At 40.1% G+C, this 17,990-nt stretch overlaps 1 protein-coding gene across 8 annotated transcripts in view; it reads left to right on the top strand.

Annotated features, from left to right (window-relative positions):
• MID2 (midline 2) overlaps window positions 1-17,769 on the top strand; it is a 108,693-nt gene extending 90,924 nt beyond the window's left edge. For 6 of the 8 annotated variants that reach the window (XM_067724171.1, XM_067724164.1, XM_067724168.1 and 3 more), the window contains 5 exons: window positions 1,958-2,085; window positions 3,188-3,421; window positions 10,193-10,354; window positions 12,011-12,218; window positions 12,821-17,769. In XM_067724171.1, the coding sequence (XP_067580272.1) occupies window positions 1,958-2,085; window positions 3,188-3,421; window positions 10,193-10,354; window positions 12,011-12,218; window positions 12,821-13,223 (1,135 nt within the window). In that variant the 3' untranslated portion in view covers window positions 13,224-17,769. The remainder of the gene's footprint in view (window positions 1-1,957; window positions 2,086-3,187; window positions 3,422-10,192; window positions 10,355-12,010; window positions 12,219-12,820) is intronic. The other 2 variants (XM_067724172.1, XM_067724169.1) reach the window with 1 other exon arrangement.
• The last annotated feature ends 221 nt before the right edge of the window (window positions 17,770-17,990 follow it).

Raw genomic sequence — 17,990 nt, 5'->3', positions numbered from 1 at the left:
TGATGTCTTTATAATCATAAACGCTATCTCATTTTAATTTACATTTCTTTGATTTTTCCTGTAGTTGGGCTTTTTAATATATTTGTTGGCTATTTTCATGTGTTGTGAATTAACTTTCTGTTTTATTTGTCTGCACTTCTCCTGTCACCACTTTACTTTCTGCTCATTCCCAGACACCTTAAAATCTGATCCGCCTCTAGTTTTGACCCCTTCCAGTCCATCCACTGCAGCTGGAGTATTGTTCTTATTTTTTAATTTATTTTAAAAAATATTTTTTATTTATTTTTTATTTTTTGGCTGCCTTGGGTCTTCGTTGCTGTGCGCAGGCTTTCTCTAGTTGCAGAGAGCGGGGGCTACTCTTCGTTGTGGTGCACGGGCTTCTCATTGCGGTGGCTTCTTTTGTTGTGGAGCATGGGCTCTAGGCGCGTGGGCTTCCGTAGTCGTGGCACACGGGCCCAGTAGTTTTGGCGCACGGGCTTAGTTGCTCTGAGGCGTGTGGGATCTTCCTGGACCAGGGCTCGAACCTGTGTCCCCTGCGTTGGCAGGCGGATTCTTAACCACTGCGCTACCAGGGAAGCCCTGGAGTGTTGTCCTTGAAACATAAATTTGAGCACATCACTCCTTTGCCTCAAAAGCTTCAGTGGCTCTCATTGTATTAGTCTTTCATTTGTTTATCCTGACCTGAATTTTATTCCTGAAACATCGCAATTTCCAGAAACAGCCAAAAGCTATTGTAGGTAGATGTGTAACAGGGTATCCATGCATAAGGATATGTATTTGTTTAACTCCTCATCCCCTTACAACTAGTTCACCATACAAGTTTCCTCTCTGCTCTTCCTGCATTCAATGCCTCTTCTCTCCACTCTAACATGCATATTGTTGCCAAGTTAATGTTTCTTTCCATCCTGTTATTTGCATGCTCAAGGATCTTCATTGGCTCCGATTCAGGTCTGGCACAGGACCTAAACATGCATAGTTTGATCAAAGCTCAGAGATAAATCTGATGTGGAACAATGGTTTAGAATTGCTGAAGTATGTAAAAATATACCTTATTTTTTTAAAAAACAGGAACTGTCTACATGGTTAAGGGTATAAAGTTTAGAATCCAATGAACATGGGTTCAGTTATATATTTTTTTCTGATCCTTGTGTGACCTTGAGCAAGTTCCTTAACCTTTCTATGTCTCATTTACAAAATGGAAATAAACTTTGCTACGCAGGGCGATAGTAAGGAGTAACTTACTGTATGTAGAGTGCATGCATGGTGTCTTACATGTACTAAATGCTCAATAAGGTTAGCATTTGTGTTGTTGTTAGTCATTCAGTTATTCATTCAACAATTATTTATTCATTATGTGTCCAACACTGTGTTAGGGACCATGGAAGATTATAAGAGGTACAAAATATGGATCCTCCTCTTGAGACTCTTAGAATTAGTTGGGGAGATAAAACTAGCATAGCATTATACAATTAGAGAATAATAAAATTAAGTGTAAATGTTGTCAAAGGTCAAACAAAGTACAGGATTTAAGGGAAGGTTTTAACCAAGCCCCAGCATGCTGGCTTGTTGATTAGCATTAAAAAAATAGAGGGGGAGAAAAAATTCTCTCAAACTGCTCTTACCAAGCCTTCAGAGGTCTAGTTTTGATGCTGCCTGCCAGATGGAAAATGATGCAGAGGGGAAAGAATCCTGTATTTACTTCTCCTAATTAAGACAGGATGGGGGAGTGTGTTTGAGGGGTGAACATATGTGAATAAATATGGTATAACCCTTAATTGGTTCCTGATGATTAAAATTTAAATGGTTTCCATTGGAAAAGCACAGATATGATATTTTTCACTAAATGAATCAAGCTCTAGCAGTCGTTTATTTTCACCTTGTTTAACCAGAAATCAAACATTGGATAAAGGTTGCAAACCTATTTTGATGTATATTGATGTACTTTTCTCTCTTCCAGGGTCGCTATGGCAACTGCATCTTCTCAAGTTCTGATTCCAGACATCAATTTTAATGATGCCTTTGAAAACTTTGCTTTAGATTTTTCCAGAGAAAAGAAACTGCTGGAGGGGCTAGATTATTTAACAGGTGTGAAAATACTGTGCTTTCCTTTCCATTTTAGTCCTTTTCTTTTGGTGTGCTTTGACTTTAAAATAATCTGTAAAGGGCAATATTGATCATGAAAATGCTTTTATAAACTTTAAAATGATACATGTATCTTTTTACATAGAATATATTTTAGTTCATGTAACAGAAAAGAGAAATGAGTTGTCAGTGTCTCCGGGGACAGAATGGGTATACATACCATCCTTACTTAAAGGTAAAAAACAAGAAGTTGCTGATGGTTTTCTCCTTATGAGCCTGTCAGTAATATAATGTCACTTGTTATAAGGGGTAGAACTCGGGTGGTAATTAAAGAATATTAGAGAATGTCTCACATGGATATAGGTACCACCCAAATGATTTTAAGGAAATTTAGGGATTAGCAGATTAGGAAGAAGAATATCTGAGTTGCAGAGAATTTTAGAAGATGAGGGAGACAACCAGTCTGTTAAAAATACTGACTACCTTCAGGATTGTTGAATGATCATTCCATGAGAAAAATATACACACACAATAACTTTGTGTTTGTAGTTATCTTTGTTACTATGTTAAAATAGTTGTCATTTATTGAACATCTACTTTATACCAGACACTATATATTAATTTTATATCATGATCCTTACAACGAATCTGTGAGGTAATTATCATCCCCATTTTACAGATGAGGGAACTCATATTAATTTGCACAATTAACCCCTATTAATACTGCCAAAAATATATAATACAATTTACTTTGAAAAAAAAGAAATAGGTCAAAGGTCATGTAATAAGGAAACATGTGACCACTTTGCTCTAATATCTACATATGTGTTAGTGCAGGCAGAGTAGACGATGGGCAATCAATCATCTCAATAACTTAGGCTTAGATCTTTGCCTAAAATACCTTTACCATTGAAGCAAAAGTGGTTTGGGGGAACTTGAGGTTTCAGCACTTGGATTCAGGTTGTATGGTACATGCAATCTAAAGCTTCTTATTAAGAAAACCACCTTTCCATGAGATGTTGGGTTGGGCAGCAAGAGTAACGATTGTAAAATTCCAGAACAGAGAGTATGCTTTCCTTACCTTCTTTTCCACCTTTCCTTACAGCCCCAAACCCACCATCTATCCGAGAGGAACTCTGTACTGCTTCCCATGACACCATTACAGTCCACTGGATCTCGGATGATGAGTTCAGCATCAGCTCCTATGAGCTTCAGTACACCATATTCACTGGCCAGGCTAACTTCATCAGTAAGTCATGGTGTAGTTGGGGCCTGTGGCCAGAGATAAGGAAATGTAAGGAAGCAGTAAGCTGCTCAAGATTGGCCGGGGCGCCACGAGGCAAGTGTTTGTAAGACATGTTAGGTTGTTTAGTATAGTGTTTTGTAGACAGTGCAAGCTCCCCCAGGGCATTGCAAAGACCTTACTGATGGGTGACAAGCAAGTTGTGTATTTCCTTGCTGGGCAGTCACTGGGGCCACTCCCATTTGTTTATGTAATCCTTAGCTTTTCCTCAGTTAATCCATGTCACTCCACTCTCCCAAATCAGAACACAGCTCAGAATTCATTCCTGAGTAGCTAAGCCACCATCATTGCTGATTCTATGTGTGTGAACATCTCTCTCCTTGACTCTTCTTCCACTTCATTATCATGGTAAAATACATTACATTCAAAGACTACCACTTCCTTTACCACACCTATTTGTATCAGTGAATAAGTGAAGTGACAAGCCTCCTGCCTCTGTCACTCTTCCCTCTACCCCTTCTCCCTTTCCTCCAAGAATTACACCAAATATAAAATGGCCCATCAGTGGGCCATCAAATGAAAGACGTTCGCAAAGCAGTCATTTAGCCTACATGTTATGGTTTCACCTTCTGATGAATTGGAGCAAGACAAGGCAGTAGGATCTTAACTAGAGCTGCAAGTTCCCCTCAATGTGCTGGGGAAAATGGAAATGAAAGCAGAATTAAAAGTGGACTCAAGATTGGAACTGATTTGCACCCTAAGGTTGCATCTGCATAGCTGCAAATTAGTATTTTCTTTTTACTTTGTGTTTGTGCTTCTGTGTCTGACTTCACAGACCCGCATGAGAGGAGTTTTTCCAACGAAACCGTCCCAATAGGCTTCCTTTTCCCATCTTGTGACAATTTAGGGCCACATGATGGGATGGGGAGGTGAGAGGACATTTGGGCTCAAACTCTAAAAAACACTTGCCTCGTGCAGCTCCATCCTAAGCCACTTGGCCCTGGTAGCTGCTTTCCTGGGTGTTTCTTCAGGTTGTGAAGTCGCAAAACGCTAAGGCCTCCCCAACATACTTGTTTGCAGTTGTCTTTCCTGCTCGGGAAAGTCTTAAAGCCAGTAACTGTGCTTCTCTTTCCTGATATGGGGAGAGCAGTGGTCTCCTGGGAGTTGAGAATAAGTCTAAGAAGTGACAAAGATCAAAAGGCTGTCACCTCTGTTTTCAAGGGTACATAGTCCTTTGTAAAGAAAAGCTTAGAGGATAATTCTTAATAGTGATAGGACCATAGCATCTTAGAATTGGAAGGGACCTCAGACGTCATCTTGTCAAATCTTCTTGCCTTCTGCCAGAAACCCTGTAGGTGATTGTCCTGTCTCTGCTCAAACATTTCCAGTGATGGGCAGCTGAATTCTAGCAAAACAGCCCATTCAATTGTTGTGCAGCTATAAATAATTGTTAGTGCTTCCTTATAAAAGGCCTAAGACTTCCTCCTAGTGAATAATAACAATTTGGATACGTATTATGCTTTTCCATTTACAAACACTCCCATATATGTTATGTCATTTGGTCCTCATAACTTCTCCCTTAGCCTTATGAAGTAGATGATAGTAATTCTATTTTATAGACGTAGAAACTGAGGCTCAAGTTAAATGAGTTGTCCAAGGTCACAGAGCTACAAACTGATGGAGTCATTATCTGAACCCAAGCCTGTCAGACTTCAAGGTTAATGCTCCTTGAATTAAACCAGCTACCAATTCTTCCTAGTCCACTGAGGATAGCTGTATTATTGCTCTTGTGTGTTAGCTGATGCCCCCTTGTCCTGTACCTTTTTTCCAGCAGCCATGTTGACTGTTGTGTTGACTGAGCATATAGTCAGCTGAAATCCCCAGGCATTCCAAATCCTATTCCTATATAATTGAATTTCTAAACTGAAATACAACATCTTGAATTTATTCCTATGACATTTTATCTGGTTAGTTCTGACTCCTTATTCCAGCCTACCAAAATTCCTTTGTATGTAGTTTCTGCCTTTCAATATATTTACTTTCCCTTCCAGCGTGCCTTCTATGTCTTCCTCCTTCGACCATTGATAGAAAAGTAGAATAGGACAGGAACAAAGGCAGAGCCCTGAAGCAAAATTTTGGATGGCAATGGGCAGATAAGTTGAAACTATTTTACTAGTAAAAAATATTCATGAAGATTCCAGTCCTACATGCTGGTCTGGCCTGCCACTGTTGACTGAACCCTGGTTGTGAGAGCTACTTTCCCTTGAGGTTTTCCTATATTTTCTCTTTTTTAAAACCACTTTATTGAGGTATAATTGACATACAAAAAGTTGTCCATCAACAGATGACATGGATAAAGAAATGGATAAAGAAAATGTGGTATATACATAAAATGGAATATTATTAAGCCTTTAAAAAGAAGGAAATCCTGCCACATACAATAACATGGATGAACCTGGAGGGCATTATGCTAAGTGAAATAAACCAGACACAGAAGGACAAATACTACATGATACCACTTACATGAAGAATCTTAAAATAGTCAAACTCCACATTTTCTTTAACCAGAAATTTCTTCCTTGCTGGTTAGAATTTTGTCTGGAGAAGTACTTCTCCTTATTTTTTCAACTTTCCTCCTTTATTTTAAACTTTCTCCCCACTTTATGTAAGATTTGAAATTGTCACAAGCCAATAATGTTTCAGATGATGCTGTTAGCTGAATGAGAATTCCAACAGATGTTTAGATAATGGTCTTCCCCATTACTGTATATCTTTCCTCTGTTTCAGCTTTGCGTTTTGTATTATGAAAGCACTGGCTATAACCTCTCCCTGGCCAGGCAGTCTGTAACATACTGCCACAAAGATGTAACTTCTATTTCCCCTCATTTTCATTCTCATGCAAATGCTCTCCACACACATTTACACTCAGGTTCATGAATTTCCATATTGTGGTCTTTCCATTTTGAACACGGTTTATACTTCCATTACCATAATTCAATGATAAATCCCATCTCATTAAGTCTCAGTGATACCCAGAGGATCATATATTTACCTTTTTAAAATTTAGAAATGATTTCAAAATTACAGAAAACTTGCAAGACCAGCACAAAGAATGCCCATATACTCTTTACCCAGATTCACCTATTGTTAATGTTTTATCCCATTTCCTTTATCATTTGCTAACATTCTCTGTTTCTGTCCATTTTTTCTGAACCATTTGAGAGTAACTGGCATACATCATGGCCTTTCACCCCTAAATCCTTCAGTGTGTGTTTCCTAAGAATAAAGAAATTCTCTTATGTATCCACGGTACAGTTATCAACTTTAAGAGGTATGACGTTGATGCAGTACTTTTAACTAATCCACCATTCATATTCCAATCTTGACGGTTGACCCAATAATATACTTTATGACATATTAAGGACCCAATGTTGTCCTATATAGTCTAGGATCAGGCATTGGACTTAATTGTCATATTTCTAGCATCCTTTAATCTGGAACATTTTCTCAGCCTTTCTTTGTCTTTAATGACATTTATATATATATATATTGTGTGTGTGTGTGTGTGTGGTATGCGGGCCTCTCACTGCCGCGGCCTCTCCCGTTGCGCAGTACAGGCTCCGGACGCGCAGGCTCAGCGACCATGGCTCACGGGCCCAGCCGCTCCGTGGCATGTGGGATCCTCCCGGACCGGGGCACGAACCCGTGTCCCCTGCATCGGCAGGCAGACTCTCAACTACTGCGACACCAGGGAAGCCCATACATTGATATTTTTTAAAGTGCCCTTTTAATTTGTTTATTATGCTGTTCCTTATTTTGAGTTTGTCTGATGTTTCCTCACGATTATATTCAGATTACACATTTATGGCTGGAAGGCTACATAAGAGACGTGTTCTCCTTGGGACATCACAACTGGAGACACACGATGTGTACTTGCCCTTCATTGGTGATGCTCATTTTGATCACTTGATCAAAGGTGTTGCCTGATTTCTTCTTTGCATAGTTACTATTTTTCCTTTTGCAACTAATAAGCAATCTGTGCCATGATACTTTAAGACCATGAAAATATCCTGCTTCCTCATCAAACCCATCCCACCCCATCCCTGTTTTAGCATCAATCAATAATTCTCACCTGATCCAATCTTTACTCTGATGATGGCAAAATAATGATTTTCCAACTGAGCATCCACTTCCACATTTACAGGTTGCCACTCTGCATTCTACTGTAAGCAAGAGACTCATCCTTCATTTGTTTATTTATTTTTTTTACTTCTCAGTATGGACTTATGAATTCTCTTTTTTCGATGGTTTATAATTCTTTACTGCCCTTATTTATTTTGGTGCTCAGATTGCCCAAATTCAGCCAGTGGGAGCCTTTTAAGCTGACTCCTGGGTCCTTATAGTCTTCCATCATTTTCTCCAGTGCTTCCTTACTTTTCAGCACAACAAAAGGTTGTACGCTCATTTTGACCATATCCTGCCCCAGCCCTGAAGTCAGCCATTTTTCCAAGGAACGCTGGTCCCTTTTAGTAGGAGAATGTTATTATAGACCAAAACCTGGGTACTAGAAGTACACACATACACCCATGTACATATACATATTCACACATAATATATGTACACACATACTTAACATATGTGCAATATGTATGCACATACACATACAAATACATATTTTAGAAATCATGAGTTTATACCAATATCTCCAATTCCAGTCCATCCCCACAGGTTCTTTCTTACCTTCCCCCACTTCATATTTGTATGTTCCTACTTCCACAATGAGAAGCCTGGTCCCAGCAACATCGACACGGATACTCATTTGCTCAATAACACATCTGAAATAGTTTCAGAATGGCGTTGCCCGTCCCACTGCAAACACAAACAATAGTGAGGATTTGCTTACAGTTCTCCTCTTGCCCTTTGCTGTGACTGTTTACATTTGAAATGCAGGTGGCTTCATTTTTTTGTTTGCCTTCAGTTTTAGGCCCCACTCTTCCCATTCATATTGACAGCATTTAAATTTTTGAACTTGTAAAACAACCATGTTTCCAAAAGGGAAAACTATACAAAAAAGGTGTACTCAGAGAAGTGTCATTCTCTCCTGTATCCTTTTCATTTTCTTCCCCCACCTCCATCCCCTGTAGGCAACCAGCTTCGTTATTTTCTGGTTTTTCCTTCTTGTTGCTATTATTGTTTTGTAAATCTAAGCAAATATATGTATGTTTTCTTATTTGCCTTTCTTTCTCGCAAAAAAAAAAGGTAGCATACTACATAAACTCTTTTGCAATTTTCTTTTTTAAATTAACAGTATATCTTGGAAATCACTCCGTTATCAGTTCATAGAGATCTTCCACCTTCTTTTTTATAGCTGCATAGTACTTCATTATGAAGTTAGTTTTGGTTTTGTATTGTTAGCAGTATATCTGGAAGATCATATATTTCCCTCTTAGTAGTAAAATTTAATGTGCAGTTTATGATTCATACTGTGCATTGATACATAGGCAGCCAAGCCCTCAAACATTTTTCCTTGCCCTTATCCTTGTGTCTTTTCATGCGAATCACTGAACATCGCCACCGATTATTCTTCTTTCTATAGCATATCTGTTTGCACCCCATTATGCTTCTTTTTTCTAGTTTTAATTTAGACTTCTTCTACTGCTCCCCAAATTAATTATAAAACCCTTCTGATCATATCTCTTTCAAATCACTTATTATTATTTCCAGTTTTTAATCTCACTAAATCCTTTGCTAGAGCTGCATAGAAATGACTAAATTCACCACTCATTTTCCCTGCCCTTTCTTTTCTATCCTCTGGTAGAGTTATGGTTAAAAAGTGGTAACCTGACTGAAAAGCAGATAACAGAAGAGATAAGCCTAAATTCACAGGCTAGAATGTTGATCCCTCTTTTACTAAAAGTTAGCCAAATACATGTTTTTAATTATGTACATTTTCTCTGTTTAAGTCAATGTTTATGGTCTAAAGAGTTTCAAAAGCAGAAACCTAGATCTCTGATCCCTTTCCCTACTTGGGAGGGAAGGAGATTCCAGACAACAATGTGTTCCTGGACCACCCAACCTCAAATGAGTATTGGAATCAGAACCAGGAAGGGGTAAAACTGGGTAGTGTCAAGTGAGGAGATGATATTCTGCTTTGACTGTTATGTCATCTCCTTGGCTTCCCTATGACACCTTGGAGTCCACCGAGATTGGAAGTAAGGGTGAGGATGGTGTGGGAGAGTTGAATCATAAGCCCTGAAAGCTTCGCTACCTTGCAGAGACTAAGGAACATTACTGTTTGCTCCATGAATTGCGATGTAGTGGAGAGAACCCTGGACTAGGATTAAAGAGACCAGAGTTCTACTCTCAGCACCATCCCCAGCTATCTGTGGCCTTGGTCAAGTCACTTTTCTTCTCTCTGTCTTAGTTTCCTATTTGTAAAATGAGGGAAATATAGTGCCTAGTTGTCATTTTGGCTCTGAGATTCCATGTTACTGTGCTCTGCTCCACCCATTCGAGGTCAGACTCAGATCTCAGAGGATTGGACCTTTGGGGCAAAGACCTAGAGACTCCATAAAAGAGATGATTCTGTGATTTTGTATAGACGTTTTCCTGTATTATTTGGCAGCAAATCGGAGTAACCTAACTTTCACTAGTGGTTACATTCAGTTACCAGAAGCAAGGAGCCTGGCGTAAGCTTAGCTCCATGGGAGAAAAGAAGCAGAGGAGGTTCATCTCACTATGTCTTCCACGATTCAAAAGAAAACAAAATGAAATTCACTTTTGGGGGGGGCTTATGATGAATTTTCAGTGTGCTTCTCATCATCCTACCTCTATGACCTTAACATCCTTCCTTTCCCCACGTTACAGGCCTGTATAATTCCGTGGATAGCTGGATGATTGTGCCCAACATCAAACAGAACCATTACACAGTTCACGGACTTCAGAGTGGGACACGCTACATCTTCATTGTTAAAGCCATAAACCAAGCAGGCAGCCGGAACAGTGAGCCTACCCGACTCAAAACAAACAGTACGTTGTGGTGATTCCAAAAGGAGAGAGCAGTTTTGCCCTCAGTGCCAGCAAGTACACTTAGCCTGACACTGGCACCCACAGCAGTGTAAGAGGGCAGTGGCACTGGGTAGAGGAGCTGTACTTTTGGAGTCTGTGCTTTGGGCAGGGGGGTTGTTTGTGTCCTTGGGAGGTATGTGGACACAGAGATACACATAAAACAGCTGGTGGCTTGGGAGGATATTAGTGAAGAGTTTTTCTCTGCACTCTGCCTCCATGCTTTGGGGACAATTGAGTAAAAGAGTACTGTTTGTGATAATCTGGTAAAATCCTCCTGCTGAGAAGCCATACCTGCTAGGAATGCTTTTGACTAAAAGTGACAGAAAAATCCAACTAATTTAGCTTAACAAATAGTATTTTTTAGCAGCTTAAACAAAGTGTTTTTCTCTCTCTTTCGCATAGCAAGAAGCTCGAAGTTTAGGCGGTTCAGGGATGGTGCAGCAGTTCTGTGATGTCGTAAGAGACCCAGGCACCTTCTCCTTTTGTGTGTTGGCTTATTGCCACATGGTCACAACATGACCACTGCAACCTCTAGATGTCATATTTCCTTTCAAGATAGAAAGAAGGGGGAAAGTGTTGGTACACGTGATGGCTGTCCCTTTCATCAAGAAAGCAGACACTTTCCTAGAAGTTTCCTCCATCCTCTCTGACTTCTGCTTCCATCTTCTTAGTCAACCCTAGCAGCGAGGGAGGCTAGGAGCTTGAGTGTTTAGCTTTTCTGACCTCTATAGTAAAAGTGGGTAAGAGAGAAAAAGTAGGGGGTGGGTGTTACGTTCGCCAACGGTGTCTGCCAGACGCGTTGGTATTGCCATACCCAGCTGTTGGCTTCTAGTAACTAACTGGTTCTGTCTAGGACTGTAAGGAATAATTTGTTGTGAATGGTCCTGCACAACAAATATTTTTTCTAATTATTGATGATGCAAAAGTCACTCTAACAAAGTTACCTAATTATATGTTATTTACATCCCAGTAGTTAGAGGGCAAACAGTTTGTCCCGTAGTTGAGTTATTCTCAGGTTTATTTGTTCTGCCACCAAGCAGCAGTTATCTCGTCTATTCCCTCACTTTGTCTCACCTCAAATACTCCTTCCCCTAAAATCTGCTCAAAGCCCAAACCACCCACTGAAATAAAGCAAAGTGCAAAACTTATTTGAGGACATGAGAGCCTCCCCCCCCACTTTTTTTTTTTTTTTTTGCGGTACGCGGGCCTCTCACTGTTGTGGCCTCTCCCGTCGCGGAGCACAGGCTCCAGACACGTAGGCTCAGCAGCCATGGCTCACGGGCCCAGCCGCTCCGCGGCATGTGGGATCTTCCCGGACCGGGGCACGAACCCGTGTCCCCTGCGTCAGCAGGCAGACTCTCAACCACTGCGCCACCAGGGAAGCCCGAGAGCCCCCTTTTCACTTGATAGTCTGTGAAGGGGGCACAGCTTATTTTTATTTTATTGAAAACAGTGGCTTCTGGCCTGTTTCCTTAATATAATCCAAACACCAGTCAACTTTCACTGACTCAAGAATGATTATCTTGTCGAGACTCCTCTGATAGTGATGGTCCTGGAGGACAAAGATAGAATTCTTAAATACTTCCTCATGCATTTTCTTTTTTCTACTTTTTTCAGGCCAACCCTTTAAACTGGATCCCAAAATGACTCACAAGAAGTTGAAGATCTCCAATGATGGACTGCAGATGGAGAAGGATGAAAGCTCTCTGAAGAAGAGCCATACCCCAGAGAGGTTTAGTGGCACAGGATGCTATGGGGCAGCAGGAAATATATTCATTGACAGTGGCTGCCACTACTGGGAGGTGGTCATGGGTTCCTCAACATGGTAAGTGGATCCCACTTTTCTTTTCTCCTCTCTCCCCTGTTGTTAGGTCCCTGGGAGATTCAGTTCTATAGCACAAACGTAATACCAGTAAGTCAAGGTTAAAAGGCATGTGATGGAAACCACTGCTAGAAAAATTTGCCAGTTTTTAAAAAATAAAATTAGGGAAAATATACTGAGCTAGGAGTTGAAAATTACAGCACTCTAATTGCTGACTATTTTTAAGGCTCTAGTGATGGGCTTCCCTGGTGGCGCAGTGGTTGAGAGTCCGCCTGCCGATGCAGGGGACACGGGTTCATGCCCCGGTCCAGGAAGATCCCACATGCTGCGGAGCGGCTGGGCCCGTGAGCCATGGCCGCTGAGCCTGCGCGTCCGGAGCCTGTGCTCCGCATCGGGAGAGGCCACAACAGTGAGAGGCCCGCGTACCGCAAAAAAACAAAAACAAAACAAAAAAAAACCTCTAGTGCTGTCAGTATTATGGATCTAAATGTAAATTATTTAAAGAAGAAACATGTATTCTATTTCTTAGCTATTCTGTACGGTGTCTAGCATAACTCAGATCATTAATAAATGTTTATTTCTCTCTCCTTTTTACTGTCTCACAGGTATGCAATTGGCATTGCCTACAAATCAGCTCCCAAGAATGAATGGATTGGCAAGAACGCCTCCTCATGGGTCTTCTCTCGATGCAATAGTAACTTCATAGTCAGACATAACAACAAGGAAATGCTGGTGGATGTGCCACCACAGTTGAAGCGTCTGGGTGTCCTTCTGGATTATGACAACAACATGCTGTCTTTCTATGACCCAGCTAACTCTCTCCATCTTCATACTTTTGATGTGACCTTCATTCTTCCAGTTTGTCCAACATTCACAATCTGGAACAAATCCCTGATGATCCTGTCTGGCTTGCCTGCCCCAGATTTTATTGATTACCCCGAGCGGCAGGAATGCAACTGCAGGCCTCAAGAATCCCCTTATGTTTCTGGGATGAAAGCTTGCCATTAAGTTTCAAGAGAGCGTATAATTCACTGGCTCTCCAGTTCAGCAGTTCTTCCCCTCCTAAACCTCAGTTAGTGTCCAATATACAAGATACAAAAATAAAGTTCATTTGAAGCATCCAAAATAACTAGATATTATAGATTTAATTTTTGTGCATTAAAGCTTGTATTTGAATTAATGTATTGAGTTTCTCAGAACAAATTATCTGAGTAGTCTGGGTTCAAGCCATTGGAGAAGAAATTTGAAGAATGCTTCTCTTGTCATTGGAGAATTAAAAATTCCCAGTGATTTAGGAGTATAAATGATATTGGAAGGAATTAGGGTCATTCTAGGTAAATAATGTAGAAAGATGCTCTGCACAAGGGGCTAGCCAGCTGGAGAGCAGGGGTGTGTCAGCCTTGCTAGTACTGGCCAATTAGGCCAAGTAGAATTTTGAAGTGTCAAATGATCCCATATTATATGTAGCTTTTTATGAGAAAACCTACAATCAATGATTTATTATGAAGAAAACATGTCTGTGTATATATAATATATATATAAAATGAATAAATAATATATATTATATATTCATTTTATAATTATATATACATAATAAACTTTTTAATTTAGTCATTTGCGTGAGAAATATACTGGAAGGGAAAATAAATTATACCATCCATTTTTGTCCCCTAAAGGGAACATCAAAATCAGTCAACATTTCTCCCCCCCTCCATTCATCCCTCCCTTCCTCCCTCCCGTCACACACACACATGCACATGCAATAATGACATAGATGGTGGGAAGAGCTCTAGGTTGGATCAGGAGAGATAGGGAGACAAGACTGCACAAGAGATGCTATTGCTGGATAGGAAATTGATCCAGGTAGATCTGTTATATGTAGCACAGTTTCATCGATGCTACCTAATGGAGGAGGTTTGTCCGAATTCTTGAAAATTCTGTCACAGAATATTTCAAAGAAGTACAGTTTTCTTACTCTCAAGTACATACAGTTACTAGAATTAGGCTTTAAAAAAGACTTGCATAATGGAGGTTCTTTAGGAACCTTCTTTATTTACTTACTCAGTAAGAATGGAGTGTTGTAGATGCAACAACTATTTGCATATAAATGTACTTATATTTTCAGATAAAACACTTCTGAAGTGCTTAAGAATGCCTGAGAATAGTTTGTTTTCTTAAACAGGTTAAATAATCATTCTTCCCGCAATCTTATTTACACTATTCATTTGCTTAGCCAACCCTTCATGGCAAATGCGGATGTAAGCTTCAACCCAGTCCTTAATCACTATCGTGGAAGGGAATCAAGCTTTATGGTCTGTGCTTCTGTCAGTTCTGCTGCTGGGATTGGGAGTGTCAGCACCAGAGCTTTCTCCTTTCAGGAGCTGAGCCGGCTTTAAGGAGTCTACTAATTGGGAGTCGTGAAAATATTGTTGTTGAACAACGTGTTAGTTGTAACAAGTCCCCAGATCGGAGCCTTGAAACAATGCCAAAACTTCTCCCCCTCTTCCTTTCCACAGCCTTTGGTGGACGTTCATTCACTAATTCATTCAACCAACTATTAGATGCCAGGTACCACGCTGAAGCTGACCTATTGGTAATCCACAGCCCCTGCTGTCAAATGGCTTATTATTCTGTAGGAGAGACAAAGTATCTATACAGATCCCCTAAGGAACAGTTTCGTATTGTTTGTACACCTAACATGGAAAGCAAGACTGATGCAGCTACAGATGGCAGGCTCAAACTTACCCATCTAGTGGCAAAGTAAGGTTTTTTGGTTTTAAAAACCCTACGTACTTACTGCTAATCAGGAAATGAGCAACCTCGGTAAGATTCAGCAGTGCTGGGAAATAGCTTGCAGTGATGGAAAGCTCATCATAGCCTTCAGACTAAAATAATCTATTTCCTCTGCCATTTACTAGCTGTGTGACCCAGGGCAAGTACTTCACTTCTCTGAGCCGCTGTTTCCTCTTCTGTACAATAATACCTACCTCACAAGGCTGTTGCAAAGATGAAAAAAAGATAGCACATTGAAACTGCTTAGCACACACCCGGCATTTAGTTAAGTATGGCATTAGTATGGCATACTTAACTATTAAGCATGGCATTTAGTTAAGTATGCAACAAATATTAATCTCCTCCGCTCAGCCCCAGGCCCAGTACAGTGTAGCAGTGCTTTAAAATGGATGTCTTTCATTTCTAAGTTACTCTAAGTCTCTCCTCTAGAGCCTATCTCCAAATTCTTAAACAAAACAGATGATTTTAACCCCTTCATAAAATCTTTCACTGGCTCCCATAGCATTCAGTAGAAAGTCCCAGTTACTTACCCACTTTGGCTTTTCAAGTCCCTATTTGCTTTCCCAGCTTCATCTTTTGCCACCTTCCCCCTCACACTGATTACTCTAGCCAAACTTAACGATTTTCACAAGTTGTTCTCTGGGCCTGGAATAGAGACGTTAGTAACAATTTTGATGCCCAGAGTAAACAGTAGGAATTGTTCTTAAATTAAGGGAATAGTGTGAAAATGCTGTAAGTGCAGAACACTCCACCTTCACCCCAGTCCGATTTTCTTTACCTTGGCCTTGGGACTCCCATGCCATTCATTTTTGTGCCTTTTAGATTTTACTGACCTGAGACAAAGCTTCAGTTTCTCCACCCTACTTTTGACTCTAGCCTGGACTTGCTTTCCCCACCTCTACCCCACTAGACTAGATTAACTCCTGAACCCCTAGGCTGGATTATGTTCTCCAGCTCCCATGGCACCCTGAGCACTACCCCCTCTCAGCAATAATCACATTGTATAGCAGTGTTTTTCAAAGTGTGGTCCTCAGACCACCTGTTAGAATCATTTTTGGTGTTTGTTAAAACAATTGATTCCTAGACCTCACCCTCGATCTTAATTAAAACGTCTGGGCACATAAGTGGAATTTTACATTTTTAACAAGCTCCCCCAGGTAATTCTGATGCACACAAAGGTTTAACATATAAGAATCGTCTTCCCCACTAGACTGTGAATACCTTGAGGGCAAAGACTGTGTCTTTTGGTTTTGTTGTTGTATTTTCAACACCTGACACAGGGTGTGGAACAGAGAGTAGTTGCCTGGCTAATGTTAATTGCATGAATGTATGAGTGAACAAATGAATAATCAAAGTTTCCCTGTTGTACTCTGATATCCATATTGGTGTTTGTTGTTTTCTGGGCAGAAATGCTTGGCCTCTTCTCCATTTGGGCTGTATTTATATTATTTTGCAAATGTCCTAGGACTCATACATATAAGTGAGTATTGTCTTCCTCAAAAGCTCTTTTGGAAGTTGACTTGGGGAATTGTCTGGAGCATGTGGCACCATTCTTTTCCATAACCTTTCAGTCTTTTCAAACTTTGAATGTGGATTTCAGTTTTGGTCATAGCCCAAAATCACTCAGAGCTAAGTCTACTGAATAAAGTAGGAAAATAAACTGGGTTTGGGGTAAGCAATGAAGTTTCTGAGCCGAATAATTAAAAGTGCTTTCCAAGAAAAAACATGGTGGCAAAGTATTCAGTGGGGGTGTGGTGAGTCCCAGATACTTCAGTAAACTTAAGACTTTCATAGAATACTGTCAATGCCAGGTACCTTAAGAGAAGTCATTGACTACCTCTAGCTAAACCCAGTTGGACAAAGGGAATAGGACCTGTATTTAACATCTTCAAGGAAGGAGACTCCATAAGTTTTCACTGTTGCTCTCCTCAATCTGTTCTCGTACAATCCTTTCTGCCAGCACATTATTCTTTCTGTCTGCAATTTATGCTTATTTTCACTTTTTATATCGTCTTATTGAAGAAAGCACAAAAATAATCAACAATAAAGTTAAACATGTTTTGAGAATATGAAAGAAATTTTAATGCCACATTGGAGTTCTGGCTACTTGTAAGTAAGAGTAACTGCATCTGTATGTATTTTTATCATACAATTCCATTGTGTAAACTTTGGATGCAGTGAATTTCAAATTGCAGCAAAATCACTTCTATGTTCTTTTCGGCTAAAATACGCTAGGTGAATTTTCTAAGCTTCCATGGTTTACATATTTATATATGACTACCTGGTTGGAGCAATCCACAGATGGACTTTTTGATAAGTGCAAATATTTGATACCCTTTCTTCTACAGAATGGAGAATGTGAGGCTGACAGATGAGAACTACTTCCACACTTATTTTAATTCCTGAAGCCAACTGCAGCCTCAGAGCCATTGGGCTGTACTTTGTGTATTACAGGTTGGCCAGGTTGACCGCCATTAGATCAGGTGAAACTGCCTTTTACAGTCTGGTCTGCCAGCTTCAGACATATGCTATGTTGTTGTTCTCAGCTAGAATATTTATTAGACTATTATTGGACTATTTTTTATCAAATATTTTATCCCAGGCTTGTTTGTACTGGGAGCTCTGGACCAATAGTGTCTCTCCTAGTGACAGAAATCTGAGCATCTGTGGATTACACAGCCTCATCCCTCTAAAAAAAATATCCCAGCCCATTCAAAATGCTATATTATGAATTAAATAAATATATATGTATTCATGAGTTCTTGATTGTCTCTCACTGGAGTTTGAATTGGGGGAAGATTAAAAGGAAAAAGGTCATGGGTTACTGGAATTGTCTAAATGACTTAGGGGAAATTAATTATGTAGTGGGTAGAGATTTGGGCAGGGAGGATCCGGAGCATCTGGAAATCGAGATCCAATCATGAAGACTTTGGTTTCAGGAGGAAGATACAGTCAGGAAGACTAAAGAATGAAAGTATAAGG

This window comes from Pseudorca crassidens, chromosome X (genome assembly GCF_039906515.1).
Source record: "Pseudorca crassidens isolate mPseCra1 chromosome X, mPseCra1.hap1, whole genome shotgun sequence".
Lineage (NCBI taxonomy): Eukaryota > Metazoa > Chordata > Mammalia > Artiodactyla > Delphinidae > Pseudorca > Pseudorca crassidens.
This window is presented reverse-complemented; position numbering and strand designations above follow the sequence as displayed.